This window comes from Alligator mississippiensis, chromosome 9 (assembly GCF_030867095.1).
Source record: "Alligator mississippiensis isolate rAllMis1 chromosome 9, rAllMis1, whole genome shotgun sequence".
NCBI lineage: Eukaryota > Metazoa > Chordata > Crocodylia > Alligatoridae > Alligator > Alligator mississippiensis.
In genome coordinates, this window is record NC_081832.1 from 47,908,389 (window position 1) to 47,925,322 (window position 16,934).

Genomic DNA, 16,934 nt, shown 5'->3' on the forward strand with positions numbered 1-16,934 from the left:
TTTTAGATGCATCTTTTCATCTTCATTGTGCCACATACCACTCTAAATATGGGATATAAGTCTTTGTAACTATCTGCTTTCTTTTTCAAGTGGCAGATGATTTAATTCTTTTAAAGAAACGTCTTAACATTTAACAACTGTAGTATTTGTTTTTTTTTTCTGGAATAAGCTTACTTGGACATGTACATCTGTGAAATGAAAATATTTCCTGCATCTCATGAAAGGTTTCAGTACTATCTTTAATTTTATGATATGTAATATTTCAGATTTCTAACACACAGTCTCAGGGGTTATTTTTTATTCTTTTAGTTGTCAATGTTCTTTTCACTGGGAATAAAGTCTACATATACATGCAGTCATTTTGTAGAAAAATATATATTTTTTTATTAATTCAAAGGAATTCATATAGAAATTATACTGCTTTCCACCTCTGTTTTGATCAAGGTGAACTGAGTGAAAGTGAGCTTGGATTTTTTGTTTATGTTCAAGGACATTTACTATTTTGTGTGGAACTGAGAATCATCAACTAATACAAGCTTAAAAGCAACATGCATTTATTATGTTCTTTGGTTAAGTATTATTTTTACACCAATTTTGCAAATGTAAAAGAACAGGGATAATAAATTCTGATATGAAAAGCTGAAAATGTTTTTTAAGCTAAGACTGATTTTACATTGTCTTCACTATAATAAATTCTTATATTTAGGCCAGAAATATAAAAAGGCAGAAGCTTTTTTTTAAAAAAATAGTTTCTATAAGAGTCAAAATCTACTAACAATATGGCCAAATCCAAAACTCTAGGAGTCTCTTTTCTAATTAGTGCTCTGGTACCCAAAGTCAGTGTCAGCTCATCATATCTAAACTGCTCGGTTCTGCGGCCCCTTCGTTGCGCAGAGCGTCTGCCATGTCTCTTCGAAAGACTGACATGTTCTGGGTGAATCTAGGCAAAAGAAAACCCAAAATGCTTAGTTAAACCAAACTGAGTACTTGTGAATTTATTTAAATATAAACAATACGAGAAAATAAAATGAATAAAATGAAAAATTAAAGCCAAACAATTTAAAAGTAGGAAAAATGCTCACCTTTATGTGCCATGTTAATTAGCCTTATAACAGTGACTTCCCAAAGCATTAAAAACACCATATCTGAACAACATACAAATTCAGTCTAGCACAAAAGAAAAATCTTATTTGGTAACAAGCCAACTCATCCAGCTAAGAAACAGGAATGTTTATTTCTACTCTATGATGCCTCTAAGAACAGGCCTCAAAAAAAAGCCCCGATGGATGCAACGTGTCCAGAAGGTCATCAAATTCAAGTCATTTTAGGCCTGTTATTCTTTCTAGGGAGTGATGGTGAAGTACAACCTGTCTCTCGTGAAGTGGGATACATTTATAGTTCTGGCACAGACCAAATTCTCTGCATTATCAGTATAGGTAGAACATTCTCTGTTACTGTATGTTGGCCAGTGTAAGAGAGTGGGAACACAACTGGAATCTCACATATACATTTTTTTAAATAAAAAAATTAGGCAGCTCCTTTTGGTCCTGATTTGTTTAAATAAATCATGGGAGATGGGGTGAATATAGAGAATACAATTTTTAGGGGTCCAAAAATGTGTTAGGGATAGTCCATAACATTTCAGCACTATCACACCTGAATCTGGATCCTAGCTGAGTCCTGTCCCAATGATAACCCAAACATGATCCAGATTTGACCTATTCCTTAGTCCATCCTTAGCTAAAACGTAACATTTCCCTGCCTTTTATCATGTCAGAAATCAATTTGCAGTAACAAAAATGTACTTTACTTCTCATTTAAAATTGTAGGCATATTTCTGCCTATGATTAGCAGCTTCTTCCTTTTTATTTTAATGCTGCACCTGCAGCTCTTGCAGCCATTATGCTCTTTTGCTTTTAGTTGGTCAGGTTTTACAGGCTCAGTAAAGACAAGTCAAGACAACACATGTGAAAGAACAACACTTGTGAATTATAGCTAATGGCTCATTTCTGCAGAGGGCTCTGTGTGGACTGCTGTAAGAGATCCAAAGCAGGATTGCAGGCTGGTGTAGGAGATCCAAAGCAGGTCTAAGGATTTCCTCCATGAGGTCCCTCTGAAGGATGGGGCTGGTATGTCTTCCTGTTCAGGCTCTGTAGCTCATTGTAGGCTGCATACATCAGCTGTGTGATAGGCTGGTGTTGGTCTGGGTGATCACACAGTGTGGGAATACAGGATGCAATTAAGCTGTTTGTGTGTGTAATTCTTTTTTACTTTTGTGTTATTTCATTGCTAATGAGACTTGATTTCTGCTCAGTTTAGACATTTAGAATTAAACACAAATCTATCAAAAAAGACTTTCCCAGGGAGTTACAAAGCACTTAAAAGAGCCCAAAATAAACCTCAGCTCTTTTAATCTTTTAAAATATTAAAAATAAACATAAAAATATGCAGGTATGAGAGGTTACTTCTTGATAATGTGGTTGCTTAAAAACCTTTCCAAGCTAGCTGGATGCTGCTGCTGTGAAAAAGAGTTTTTTTTATTTGATGTGCTATTTTCTGGGAACTCTTCTAAATAATACTTGCTTGCACAGTTCTAGACAGCTATATACTTAGCTCTAATTCTAGCACCTCTAGGGGGGTGTCCCCAAATGACTCCTCAACATTCCTAATGTTAGAATATCACACAGATTATAGATACAAAAGGCTTTTAGAAATGTGTATGTCCGAATTTAGTGTTTGTGGCTGTGTGACTGAGCGCCCTTGGACTGAAGTCTTTTTTCCGATCTCAGAATAGAGACAGCACAGGTAATAGCATCCCAATATACTCCATACTGCCCAGACAATGCATCCAATAGCCTGCCTGGAAATGAAAGGTGAGTTTAGCTTCTTTGTCTGTTCAGCTCCTGCAGGTCTCTCTGGTGAGATAACGTTGCGATTTAAAAAAAAATGTGAACATCATGAGCTACAATGCAGCCCTGAAATACACTTTACTTAGGATATATAGCTGGATTCTCCATCTCTTGGTATCTTCAGATCATTGGATGCCTTTCTAGAAAGTTGTTTGGGTCAAACAAGTTCCTGGGCTCAATGCAGAGGTAGCGGGGTGAAATTCCATGACTTGTGATATCCAGGAGGTCAGACTGGATGATGCAATAGCCCCTCTTTTGGTTCTAAAGTCTAAGAATCTATGAGTAAGGCAGCAGTAAATGACTATAATACCAGAATATATTTTTTCTTAGAAAAGAACATTTCCTTAAGGGTATTCCCCTGAAGTAACAGCTAGATATGAAGATAAGGATGTATCTATTCAGTTACAAATGGTCTGCAAATAAACTTAGTTTTTTTAAAAACACAGAAGGATTATTCAGTTGCATCAATCCCCACAGAGCTTGCAGGTGTGTCAGGATGGGTCTGTGCAACTTTCTCCCACCACCTGTGGCTTCTCATCTTGATTCTCAGAGTAGCCATCTCTTGTTCTCCCATGTGACTCTCTGATTCCTATCCCTCTCCATCATACAGGGGAAGTTGCATGTGATGCATACTGTGTAGACTTTTCTAGGGTAATGGATGTGGTCTGTATATTACAATGTGTGGTCTCTTCAGTCTTTATAATGCCCCTCAACCTCCCCTACAACACATTTCCATCACACCCACAGTGAGACATGTGGAGTTTGTAAGCTTAGTGCTAGGGGTAAAGGAAAATGATCAATTCTGCAGATACCAGAATGCATACAAAAATGTATTTTAAGAGAGATCAAATTCCACCAGTAACCTTCTTTTCCTAACACCAGTACTTGTCAACTACAAGAAATCAGAAACATGTTTGGACTTTCTAGATCAAACTGTCCTGGAAGTTTGACAAGACAAAATTACTCAAAATATTGGAGAAATAAAAACTGCTGATTAATTTAGGCTTTGTTTCTTTCAAATGCCTTTTCAACTTTGTCTAATACTTCCCAGGAACTTCTACAACCTGCTGGCATAGGATTATTCTTGTGACACGGTAACAGTTTGTTTGGTGGAGTAAAGGTTTTTTTGGAAAATGTGAATACATCTGTCAACAAAAGGCAAATGTGAACTGAGCCCAGCTGGATTCTCCTTTTCTATTTTAAATTACACTGATTCTTTTATAGTGAAGGAGGCAATGCATACATTGTCAAATGTGATTTCTTAAAAAATCAGCTTAGCAACATCAATACAGATATTCAAGAGCTCCCATCTTATAGTCTCCCTTTTTTGTAGTTCCTACATTAGCTGGCACTAGGATCAAAGTGGCACTTGGCTGTCTCAATAATTCTGCAGTATGCAAGAACATGACATTGGTTTTGGTTAAGAGGATGATGGGCTGTAAGGAGAAAGAGAACAGCTCTCCTAGAAAATGGGGTATTTTTTTTCTGCAGAGGACTGGATATAGCTGACAGGAGGAAGGAACACATATTCCTTGACAAGCACTACCTTTAGGACTAACCTAAGGAAATCTGTGTGACCAAGTAACTGGATAATTATGAACTGTGCTACCTTCAATTATTAAGTTTAAAGGACAATTATTTGGTAGACTATTACCTTAGTTCAGGTTAGCCTCAAACACCCACAATGTTAAGTTATTTTCCAGGCTGGGGTTTTATTTAGCTTTCTCATTCAAGGCAATTATGGTATTGCAAGCTTACCTGTCTCTGTTCTTTACCAAAAGGTTTTGTTCGACTCCTTCCATTAGGTTCCTAAAGCACTGGTTAAGGACTTCTCGCTTGCTGTCAGGCTGGCTGGTTATCAAGCTTGCCCTTAATTCACTGAAGTACTGTGATTAGAAGGCAGAAAATACTTGAGAACAAATGTTTTAAATAAAAAATGGAAGCTACTCACCTACACATGGAGCTGTTTGAGGGACCATTTTTCATTCCCACTCAGTGAGAAGCTTGTGATGGTGCAACCTGGACTGCTAAAGGCTTTTAGCAGCACGACCCACTGAAATGCTCTTGTGCCCCACTCCTTGCAGCTTGGACTATTTAGAGGGCCAGGCTATAAATGGGGATTCTGGGACACTGACTGCCTCAGTTCCTTCCACCCACTGTCTTCTCTATTTGCGATTAAAAAGAGGACCCCCAAGCAAAGGGGAAGTGGGCAGGGAGTGTAAACGTGCAGAATCCACCTCAAAGAAGTCCAGTTACATGGAAGTAACCTTCATTTCTTTGTCCAGTGGCCTCACTGCATATCCCCAAGTAGTACTCCTCCTTCTGGCAAGTAGGAAAAAAAAGGGGCCTTATTAAATAGGGATTGCAATTATGCTTTACAAACTGGATATCTGATCTAGAGGCTAGATGTAAGGGATGCTAGTCAGCAGAAGTATGCATTAGGCTTCAGGTGGCAGCTCCGCAAGTTTCAGATATGAAAATATATCTAAGGACCAACCACAGAGATAGCCTCCCTTTCACATTCTGAGCTTTTCCAGAAGAAAAGCAGATCTGTGTTTGTTTCTTCTCTTCAACATGAAACGTAACCAAGTTGTGAAGTCTACCTTCTCGTGAGTGACAGAGACGCTGAGAAGAAACTAGCAAGTTTATGCACTGGTTAAGATGAAATTCTGTTACCGCTTTTCTCCTGTCCGCACAAACACATTCTCTCAAACTATAAAAACACAGGATTGGAAGGGACCTCTTGGATCACTGAGTCTGGTTCTCTGCTTCTGCAGGCAAACCCATCATACAATCCCTTAGCAAGTTCCATCTAAATACATTAAGTTTTCTGGCCCCGAATCCTCAAATTGCAAGGCTGTTCAGAACACAGCCTGTTCCAGAAATTCACTGCTTTGATGATTAGAAACTTTTTTCCTCATTTCGTGTCTCATTTACTCACTGCCATTTTACACCCACTTATTTTTGTGCCAACACTGTCAGTTCTTCTTTGTACCTGGTGTTTACCTTGATATAGTTTATAGACAGCAATCACATTCCTTCTCAGCCTTCAGACTAAATTATCCCTTTCTAGTAAGATAGGTCCCCCATTTCCCTTGACCATCTTAATAGTTTTTTTCTGAACCTATTATAGTGCTGAATTAATCTTTCTTGAACACAGGCAATTCTAGAATTGCACACAACTTTTCAGAAGAATTTTTATCAAGTACCTTATAAAACGGCATTGCTACTTTACTATCTGTTGACACACATCGCCTGATATATTCCAAGATCACAATTGCCTTTTACATGGCTATATTACAAGTGTGGCCACTCCATATTAGTGATTCATAGTTATGTGATTAATATACTCAAAGTTTTTCTCTTTTGCTGTCACTTGCAACTTTTTTTTACAGCAGAAATTAGTCCCTAAAGGGTCTGACTTTGTATTCTGCACTATTACATTTATTTTATTCCACTTCAAGTCACTGAATTCTTTCTGCATAATATTTTTAGCCTCCCTGTATTCGTGATGTCTCTCACCTTTTCGTCATCAGCAAATTTCATTACCATATGCCTTTTTTATGCCAAAGATATTCATGAAAACATTACATAAGAGATATTTCAGGATCAATGCTTAATAAACACCACTAGTAGTCCTAATAACTCCCTTTTCAGAACCACCCACTGTTATCTTCCCTTTAGTCAGTTCTTTACCTGCCTTACAATTCTTCTCCCAGTCCCCATCTTCTCTACTTTAATTAATAAATCCTTTGCAGGACCGTATCAGATATATTACTGATGTGCCAACAGGTCAGATCTACTGCACTTCCCTCGTCCATATGATCAATTATCTTCTCAAAGTAAGATAATGGGTTAAGGCTGGCACAATCTTAACTTTGGTAAACCCACACTGCTTTGGTGTATGCTTTTTAATTATTCTGTCCTTCAAAATTTATTCCACTGTCTTACATGCCATTGCGGTCACACTAATGAATCTATAGTTGTATGGATCACCCCGCCCCCCTTATATACAGGAACTACATTTGCAATTATCTAGTCATATGGTAGTAACTGTAATGTGCTATATTTTGTTAAAAATCTTTGCTACCAGTCTTGCAGTTTCATGTCCCAGTTATCATAGAATCATAGAAGTAGGATCGGAAGGGACCTTGTAGATCTTCAGGTCCGACCCCCTGCCTGGGCAGGAGGAAAACTGGGCTCAAGTGACCCCAGCCAGGTAGGCATCAAGCCGCTTCTTAAAGACCCCCAGGGTAGGAGCCAGCACTTCCCTTGGAAGTTGGTTCCAAGGGAACCAGGGGTTGACCAGGGGTTGTCAACTGGGGGTACGCATACCCCTAGGGGTACTTAGACAGGTCATAGGGGTATGTGCTGGTGGGCGGGGACGGAGCATGCCTGGGGTGAGGTGGTGGGTTCTCCCACAGTGCAGTGACCTCCTACCCAGGGGAGGGGGAAGGGAAGGGATGTACCAGGTGCCGCTGGCCTCATGCAGCACATCGCAGCACCTCCCTGCTCCCAACTATCTGAATCATGGGATAGGGGTGTTTTGTGCCTGCCTTCAGTGGTGCGTGATTGGACAGTCAGCAGCCTGCAGAGCCATGACCAGCCATAGGAAAGTGGTGTGGTATGCAGCGGCCGCCACATGCGAGCACCCCCCACAGCACTGTCACTACACACAGCCCTGGGACGGCACGGTTGGCGGGCTGATGAGTGGCCATGGAAAACTGTGGTTACTCAAAACTGCATAACATGGTAGCCAAAATGGTATAAAGAATATTAAGTGTGGAGACTCAAAACCGTGGTTGGCGAGGGAAACCTGTAAATATCATAACTACGGCTTTCCTCAATCTTGTCACAAACCCAGAATATTTTGAGGTCTTTATGGAGTGTCATGCATGCTTTCCTGAATTAGGTTACCTGATTTAGGGTATTTGGTGTTTATAAACAGCTAAAGATAAGCTATGTCTAAGTTCATTATTTGTATGTTTGCATGAGTTACAGTGTTTGATATGGATGTAGTTCTATACCTTTGTATGACAGCCAGTCAAAGAGGGTGAATGAGATTATAGAACGGACAGAGGCTATACACATGTAGAGGAATGAAAGCCTAGATGACTGGGAGAAGTGAATACAAGAGTTTGTATTTACAAAGCTATGCATATTGGGTGCCAATGTGAGGTGCCAAGGCCTAACCCAAGCAGGAGAATTTCTTTTTAAGGGAAATAACCTTCTACCCAAAGAGTATTTGATTAGAACTGGAAGACTGGACTAGTAATGCTTATGTCTGAAAGAATGTAAATATTTCTCCAGTTAATAAGTGGGTTAAGTAAAGGTGCCTGACTAGTCAAAAGAATAACCTTAGGGGGCTGGAAGTTATATGCATAATATTTGATCTCCAATAATTCTATTGAAGAATGGAATTGACCAGATAAAGGCAAGTATCTCTGTCTGTATTTCAACACATGGTTACTGATTTCTTATGTCTTCCCTTGTTTTTTATAATAAATCTTTTTGTTATCTTTTACAGCTTACTTACTGTCAGTGGTAAATGTGATTTCAGAGCATTTGACCATATAGGCAGGCCTCTTCTAAGGTGGGATCTATCATTTCTGAGCACATGACTGGACAAGGGTGTGATTCTTTTAGCTGGAAAACCCCCCTCGACTAGGAATTGGCAAGACCTAGGTGAGGCAGATAAAGCCATAGGTCAGGAAGGTGGCCCTTGGAATATCTAAGTCTGTTTTCTGTGGTCAAGCAGCAGATGGCAGGGCTGAAGGGAACATCTTAGGGTGCAAGAATACCCTGAAAGTGTGTCTCAAAGGTGTAGCTGGCTGCATCTGGAGTCAGGGTGCATCACACTGCTGTCCAAAAAAACCCAACCTGGGACACAGAAGATCTGCAACAGAGTTTAAGGTTGCCAAGTTGGAACTATGCCTGTCCATTGGAAGCACAGAAAGAATATGTGTTTTAAAACCAGAGAGGTGCTTGTTTCAGCATCTTCAGTGAGCAACAATTAGAGAAATCTTGCACCAAGACGGGACAGTTTGTCAAGCAACCATGTCCAAAACTTTTTACAGCCTTATCGTTTATAATAAATAGAAAGCCAGGGCAGCTGAACAGCATTGAAATCTGTCAATGAACAGCACATGCAGAAGTGAGGCCTCAAAGTGATAATGGCATAGATTACTCAGGTCAGGTCTATAATAAAAAAAAATCTTTCAAGATTTTCTAAGAGTTGGTTTTGTGACCAGTGGTCTCAAGGTTTCTTGAAGCTGGCTGTCATGAAAAGAAGCATTGTTATTATCCTCCAGCATATGGGATGGTAAGAAGTTTTTCCTAAAAACTGTCTTCATCAGTTTGAAAATTAATTGTACCCCCCCCCCCCCAATTAAATGATGAACTTGGTCTATTGGTAACATTGTCTCTCAGGAGTTTCTCTGGACCCTAAAGAAATTGGAGAGGCTTTTTAGGTATCTTCAATAGCCTCTTCTTTAAAGCCTGTATTTTGTTGGTTAAAAGCAGGTAAAAAGGAACTGCTGCTTCAATGTCTTAGTGGTGACAGGATTTCTTGTAGGTTTGCCTGCCACCAAGAGCCAGAATGACAGTATGTATGCAACTCAGTGCATCCCTGGTGTAGTTACTGGAGTGAGGTAACAATGCAACAAGCCATTTTTGAATTGTTCCCCACTGCTCTGGGGAGGGCTGTTTCAGAGGCGAGACAAAATTACCGATTCACCATCTTTCCAGGGGAGGCTCCTAGTACTGCTGCTGTGGAACCTAGAATGCATTTCCCACTCCAGCACAGCCATTCCTGTTGATGCAAGCACATGCCAACTGCAGTCATCTGCATCCATGGGACAAATGTGTTCCCTTATACTTGAGCTGAATTATGTGACTGATTTAAGAGCGGAGAAGCCCCATCAAAAATGGAGCAAGTGCCCAAGCAGAGAAACCGCAGCATGAGTGACCACCATGGTTGCTGGCCAGCAGTAACTGTAGCAACAGCGATCATGTCTTGAATTAAGGGAATCAATTTTCAATTAATAGTCTATCTTTGTGCTGGAATGAGTTAAGATAATTTCTGCAGCTATAGAACTACAGCTATATTTTCTAGAGCCCTCCACAACACAGCCTGGAGGTACAGAGGGTGAAGGCAATCTAAGGGGGTCTTCACACCTCGTATATCCTCAGAGCAAAACCTTCCTGAAAAGTGACTGGACATAAGTCATTCCCTTCCTCTACCTTTCAAAAAGGAAGGTAACATAACTGAGTTGCTACTAAGTAAAGGTGCCCACAACAGACACCCTTTTGCAAGCAAAATCCATGGTCATTAGAAATAGTCTAATTTCAGCAGAAAGAATGGTTTGCTAGTTGCACATTTATTCCTTATGATTCACAACCGCAAGATTTTATCTTCAAGTGAAATATTTAATTTTTTCTTACTCTGAAGCAGCTAACATCAAAAACACATAATTAATATGTAGTCAGGCTAATACTTAAATGCTATAAATCAGAAGCATTATATAAACAAAAGTGTCATCTCGAACAAGATTGGGAATGCACAAAACTACTTATTTCCCACTTTTATAATGATGCAGTGACTCAGAGCAGATAGAAAATGATTAGTTTTCCTCCCAAAGTAGGAAATATTGCTTCCATCTGTAAAGTATAATATTGTGATGTCATAAACTTTTTCTAAACACTGAATTTGCCCTTATTCCCTCTCAATCATTTTAAAAGAACTGCTCTCTCTTATAGAGCTTGGATTTAAATCACAATAACACACCAAGAAGATGAATGACAGTGCTATTGGATATGGCTAAAATTGGATCCTTCAGCACAGGTGAATGATGAGACAGCGCTTCTCTTCTTGATATATTTTCTTCTTCTATTAGTTTCCTTCCATAGCTGGGATTTCAGTTTGAATTTTAATGTATGCGGCTGCCGCTAATCTTAGTGTCTTATTTTTTCCCAGCACCCTCTTATTGTATAGACAATTCATTCTCCAAAGCAGTAATACACTGCCACTTGTGACTGCCCAAGAGATAAAGCAATTCAGAATAAAGTTAGAACTAGCTGTGAAGTATGGAGAATACTACAGGTCAATATCTTCAGCAGCAATGCCTTGCCATATGGAGCAAACTGCCCATATTTAGACTGGCTCACATGAATTTGCTAAAATTATTTCCTTTTCAGACAATTGCCTGTATCATTGGCTCTTAAACCTTTTTAGGCCACATGCCCCTTTTCAAATTTATTATGGTGATGAGCACTCTTATGGTTCTGGGCTATGAACACTGTAATCTCTCCAACAACCAAAGAAATATTGAAAAGCTATTCTTCAATATTTTTTCCTTCCATTTATATTTCCCTTTCCTTCCTTCTGCTTTCCCTGTCTTCCCTCTCATGTACCTTCTAGAAATTTATCACATAGCCCTGTTTGAAAAATACTGGTTCACAGTAATCTACACAGAGCACACTGAAATTCATAGTTTCAGATCTTCCAGAAGGAACAAGCTGGAGAATGCATTCTAGTCTAGGTTATCAGCCTACAAGCAAATGATCTGAACCTTAAGAAATACATCTAATAGTTACGATTTATACAGTTCAGAGAAAGTCCCAAAACAGCAGTTGCTTTTGTGAATCTTTCCGGAAGAACTGAATTAGAACAACTGGAAGAACTGGTCTTCTCACTAGATTTCCTATCTATGGCCTTGCTTAAGTCAAGCGGGAATTGAATGTCTATGTCCAGTCTAAGGCTGGAAGGGCAGAGCTGCAAAAATTAAGAAAAAGGTGAATTGTATTTCTGTGATTCTTAAGTCGCATTTGAATTTTTGGCTGTAAGTTTGAGTGGATTCTTCCATCAAGCAAACTAGGTCATTCACCTTTTGTGAAACAAGCTGTCATACACACATATAGCTATGGGCTAGATAGCATCCTTCTCTCTTTCTGTGGAATAACTGCTAAGTAACTTCAATTTTGAGATTAGAATTGTGAGATTCTATGAGCAGTGGTCCCACTCATGTAGGACAAGAAGGGGTCATGGAAACCTGTGGGGACTAGGACCCATGGCTTCATATTTATCTTACTTAGTACAGACATTTGTAGATGCTTTAATGTTTTCAAGACAAAATGTTCCTTGCTATAATTTGTAAAGGAAGAAAAAACCCCTCTGGCTATCCATGAACAAACATAACTGTGTTCAATAAAGCACGTTAATTATTGAGCAAATATAGTAAATAGTTATATAGTTTGTTATAGAAATATAACAAACTATGACTACTGTTAGATTTGTAATCTCCTAAAACTGTACTGAAAGGGATGATGCCATATTATTTATTCCTCCAAATTCATGTTTTGTTACCAAGAGATAGCAACAGTCTGGCAAAGGGTTAATACAGGTGTTTAAAATGATCAGTGAACAGAAAGGTTTTAATTTTGTTTTTGCTGGAGTTAGAACTTCCCCTGCTTAATTAACAATCCAGACACTCCGGCAGCTGATACATAAAAAACCAGAAATTGGGTGGACATCCAAATTGGTTTTACTACCCAGGCTGAAGGAAGTGAATGAATTAAATAAATAGCACAAACAGCGATAATTAAATTACATTAAAAATACATTCTAAATATCCAAATAAGATTTATATAATATTTATCTTGGTAGTGTTCCTTTTGAGCTTCTCATCAGCTTAATTTATTTCAACCATTTGAGCAGAAACAATATTGAGCATGTACCGAGCGAAGCTGGTAGCGTTTCGGTAATACTCACCTTCTCATTGAGTAGTATAAGTCCTAGCAGTGGTCTTGACACAGACCATTGGTTTCTGCAGTCTTCAAAAATGATGGTGTTCATCAGAATTGACATCATCTGGAAGAAATAACATATTTCACATTACTTTGCGTATTTGACTTTATTGTGTATCTAGCCTCTTCTTGAAAACCTCCAATGGAGGACCTTCCAAAACTTTCCTGGGCAGCTTGTTTCACTGCTCTACCAGTAGAGAAGTTTCTTCTGAGATTTAATATAGATCTACTTTGGTGCAGTTTTAACCCACTACTTTGTGTCCTGCTCTCTGCAGCAAGGGAGAGCAGCTGCTCTCCTTCATGGCAGTTTTTCAAATATTAGAAAACTGCTATCACGTTTCCCCTTTGTCTGCTTTTCTCCAAAGCTGTGTAGAGTGTAACGGACTACTTCAGCACATTCTATGTAGGGCTGGGTTTTTACTACTACTAACATTCTCTAAACTAGATGGAAAATGGCTAAATCATACCTATGCTCCGTATCCTGCGTTAGTTCTAAGTATTTTGAGGTACCACTGAAGGTTCTGGTTTTAACCTTGAATAGGTTACCTTTGTTACCTCAGAGGCCACTTCTTTTCTCGAATTAGCACAGAACTCGTGATCAATGGAGGCATCTAAAATAGCTCTCTGTTTCTGTAAAGACAATCTGATTCAGCAAAAAGAGTCAGGGGATCTAGGTACTGATTGGTACTGGTTATTTTGACTTTGAACCTAGGAAAGCAGATTTCCTTAGCTACCTAACCTGTCTAGTGGAAGAACAGTATTTACCCACCTTTGTAAAGGACTTTGAGAGTCATGAATATAAACTGTTCAGCACTGTTACCTTGAACTAAGAAACAACATTTGCAGTGTGTGGACCTCAGCTCTGGGATTCACTTCCCTTTTGGTTTGTCATTGCCAGTCATCAGTAATTTTGCAAGGGTTAATAGCACTGTCAGTTCTTTTCTGGCCTGGCTACAAACGCTGTTAATGCTGAAGGCTATTACTACAAGGGCATTTCAGAAACTAACAGCAATTTTGAATTAAAAGCATTCTCCGTCCAATGATCATTTATTGGACCACATCACTTCTCTACATAGTTGCTGTACTTTGCAACAGTTATTCCAGCGAGTCACAAGTTTCTTGATACCACATTCAAATAAGCTTTTTTGGTGCTGTGGCAGCTACTCCTGCACTGTTAGTTGCATCTCTACATCACTGCAAATCTACCCATGGGGAGCAATCTTTAGTGGTCCAAACAAGTTTCAATTATTTGGCATAAGATCAGTACTGTAGGGCAGATGGGATAAGATTTCAAATTCAGTAGGAGAGAGCTGGGAAGCTCTTACCATTGGGCATAGAGTTATAATAGGTATACATAGCATTAATAGAGATTGTACATGCACCCAGCACACTGGGTTGGCAGAACCTTCATAAACTGAAATAAATAGAAAATAAAATGCCTCATAGTGTCTTAGAAACACATTACAGCTCAAAATGCTATGGGGCACGACCCACATGAATCTAAAAGGTCTCTGTTTGGGATTAAATAGACTGAAAATTTGTAAAATGTCACCAGCAAAGAACTTGACTCACATCTGTAAAAATATCTACCAGCCCTAAAACCAAACACATGAGGAGAATGTGGAAAATCATTAAATCATTTCTTCTAGGCCAATGAGTAGGTAGGAACAGAGTCCCCAGAGAGCTGACACACTGCAAACCAGCCTGTAATAACTGACCAAGTCTAAGTCAAACAACATGTTTCACTAAATGAAAAAGATGGATCCCTGCACTACAAATCACTTGGAACACAGATATCCAAAAATTATATGAAACTCTCTAGTTAGTATTGCATGGTCTGATGTGGGAAAGCCAAGCTCTTCAATTTGCTTTAATTGACAGGATTTTATTCTATAACAGCTAATCACGTATTTAGCATGCTCAAAAAGTGAAGTACATAAACACAGAGACAGTACTAAATGATAAAATAGTATGCTTTGCCATGGAATTGACACATCCCTAAAAAAAATCAACAACTTTTAATCGAGCATTTGGCTGTCCATGCATGCAGCAAACTACTTTTCAGTTAATGCAAACAACTAAAATCCACAGTGGAAGTAATAACAGAGACTTGCAGATTCAGAGAAGTTTAGAGCTGGAAGGGACCTCGTGAGATCATTGGGTCCAGCCCCCCTGCACTAGGCAGGAAGGACACTGACCCTGAAACATGAGTATGATTCTTTAAAACTCTATAGTACCTTTTATTTGGTAATCTTAGAGCAAGTCTCTTGAAAGTACATGGACATTTTTCATTGGTAGGGATGTAATTAGTCAAACAGGAGCTTGGCCTGGACACCAGGACTGACATATTTCTATTTCTCACAAAAAATGCCATGGGATATTTCATGGCTGTAAATAGGCAGGCTTTCAGTTTGAAGCCTAATTTGAAAGATGGCACCACCTAGAGCAGCCTTTATGCTACTACTAGACCTGGGGTAATGGTTCAAGGGTGATTCTGAAGTGTGATTCTGCCACCTATTTCATCTCCAACTCCCACTCCAAGAAGTTGTGGGAATTCCTTTCGGGTCTTTGGTCCTATGTTGGTACAGAGTATGAAGTAGAAGGCAGAATGCATATCTTTTGGTCAAAATCAGAAAAAAGATGCTCAGACCTGAAGAAAGGAAAAAATGCAGTACAAATAATACTCAAACAAAGCAAGCTATGAAAGTTACTGGTCTTAAAAATAAAGGAAATCCTCCTTAAAAAGTAAGCAGAAATCCTAATATAGCAGAAGTCCTATGACCAACAAAGGGGACTCTTCAGTAAATGGCTTATCGCACCAAAAATGAAGTAAGGAAAGCTTCCCTTCCAGTTCTGAGCACTTCCTCTGACAGAGCACCAACATTTAAGTATTGTTTTCACTTCTGACTGGCTGGGTTAGAGGAAAAATAAAATTTTTTAGAAGTTCTCATGAACAGAGGGAAATAGCTCAATAGTTAAAATGGTAAGTAGTTCTCATATAATAGTACAATATGTGTCACCATAGACTGACTAGTAAGTTTGAGACCATTAGCTCTTTTTTTCAGACAGCATATGCATCACTAATTGTGTGTGTGTGTGTGCGGGGGAGGCTTTATTCTAAACTACTCCATCTTTCCTGAGGGCACTTAGGTCCCTGAGGAACTGAAACACCGTGGGCATGTCTACATGAAATGCTGACTGTGCAGTTGCCTGATACTATTGCGCAGTAGCAAAAACTGTGATGCAACGCAACTGCACGGTAGTATTAGGCTATTGCACAGTAGCTTCAAAAGAAAGGTGTTCGCCAGTGCTACTGTGCATTAATTTGCGTCACTGCACCTTTATTTAGCACTTGTCTACACAAGTGCTAAATAAAGGCACAATAACCACGGCATAGTAGCGTCTCGTTTAGACATTCACAGATTCATAGATGTTAGGGTCGGAAGGGACCTCAATAGATCATCGAGTCCGACCCCCTGCATAGGCAGGAAAGAGTGCTGGGTTCAGATGACCCCAACTAGATGCTCATCTAACCTCCTCTTGAAGATCCCCAGGGTAGGGGAAGAGTACCACCTCCCTCAGGAGCCCGTTCCAGACCTTGGTCACTCGAACTGTGAAGAAGTTCTTCCTAATGTCTAGTCTAAATCTGGTCTCTGCTAGTTTGTGGCCATTGTTTCTTGTAACCCCCAGGGGCGCCTTGGTGAATAAAAACTCACCAATTCCCTTCTGTGCCCCCATGATGAACTTATAGGTAGCCATAAGGTCGCCTCTCAACCTTCTCTTGCAGAGGCTGAAGAGGTCCAGGTGCCCCAGTCTCTCCTCATAGGGCTTGGCCTGCAAGCCCTTAACCACACGAGTGGCCTTTCTTTGGACCCTCTCCAGGTTATCCACATCCCTCTTGAAGTGTGGTGCCCAAAACTGCATGCAGTACTCCAACTGCGGTCTGACCAGCGCCCGATAGAGGTGAAGTATCACCTCCTTGGATCTGTTCATCATGCATCTGCTGATGCACGATAAAGTGCCATTAGCTTTCCTGCTGGCTTCATCACACTGCCGACTCATGTTCATCTTGGAGTCTACTAGGACTCCAAGATCCCTTTCCGCTTCCGTGCCTCCAAGCAGGTCATTCCCTAGGCAGCAGGTGTGCTGCACATTTTTCCTCCCTAGGTGCAGCACTTTGCATTTCTCCTTGTTGAACTGCATTCTGTTGTTTTCTGCCCA

General features: G+C 39.7%; 1 protein-coding gene across 4 annotated transcripts in view; it reads right to left on the minus strand.

The window, feature by feature from the left end:
- Positions 1-537: 537 nt before the first annotated feature.
- Positions 538-16,934, minus strand: part of RANBP17 (RAN binding protein 17) — a 283,580-nt gene continuing 267,183 nt past the window's right edge. For all 4 annotated transcript variants that reach the window (XM_059733449.1, XM_059733448.1, XM_059733450.1 and 1 more), the window contains 3 exons: positions 12,679-12,777; positions 4,668-4,795; positions 538-940 (listed from right to left, as the gene is read on the minus strand). In XM_059733449.1, the coding sequence (XP_059589432.1) occupies positions 844-940; positions 4,668-4,795; positions 12,679-12,777 (324 nt within the window). In that variant the 3' untranslated portion in view covers positions 538-843. The remainder of the gene's footprint in view (positions 941-4,667; positions 4,796-12,678; positions 12,778-16,934) is intronic.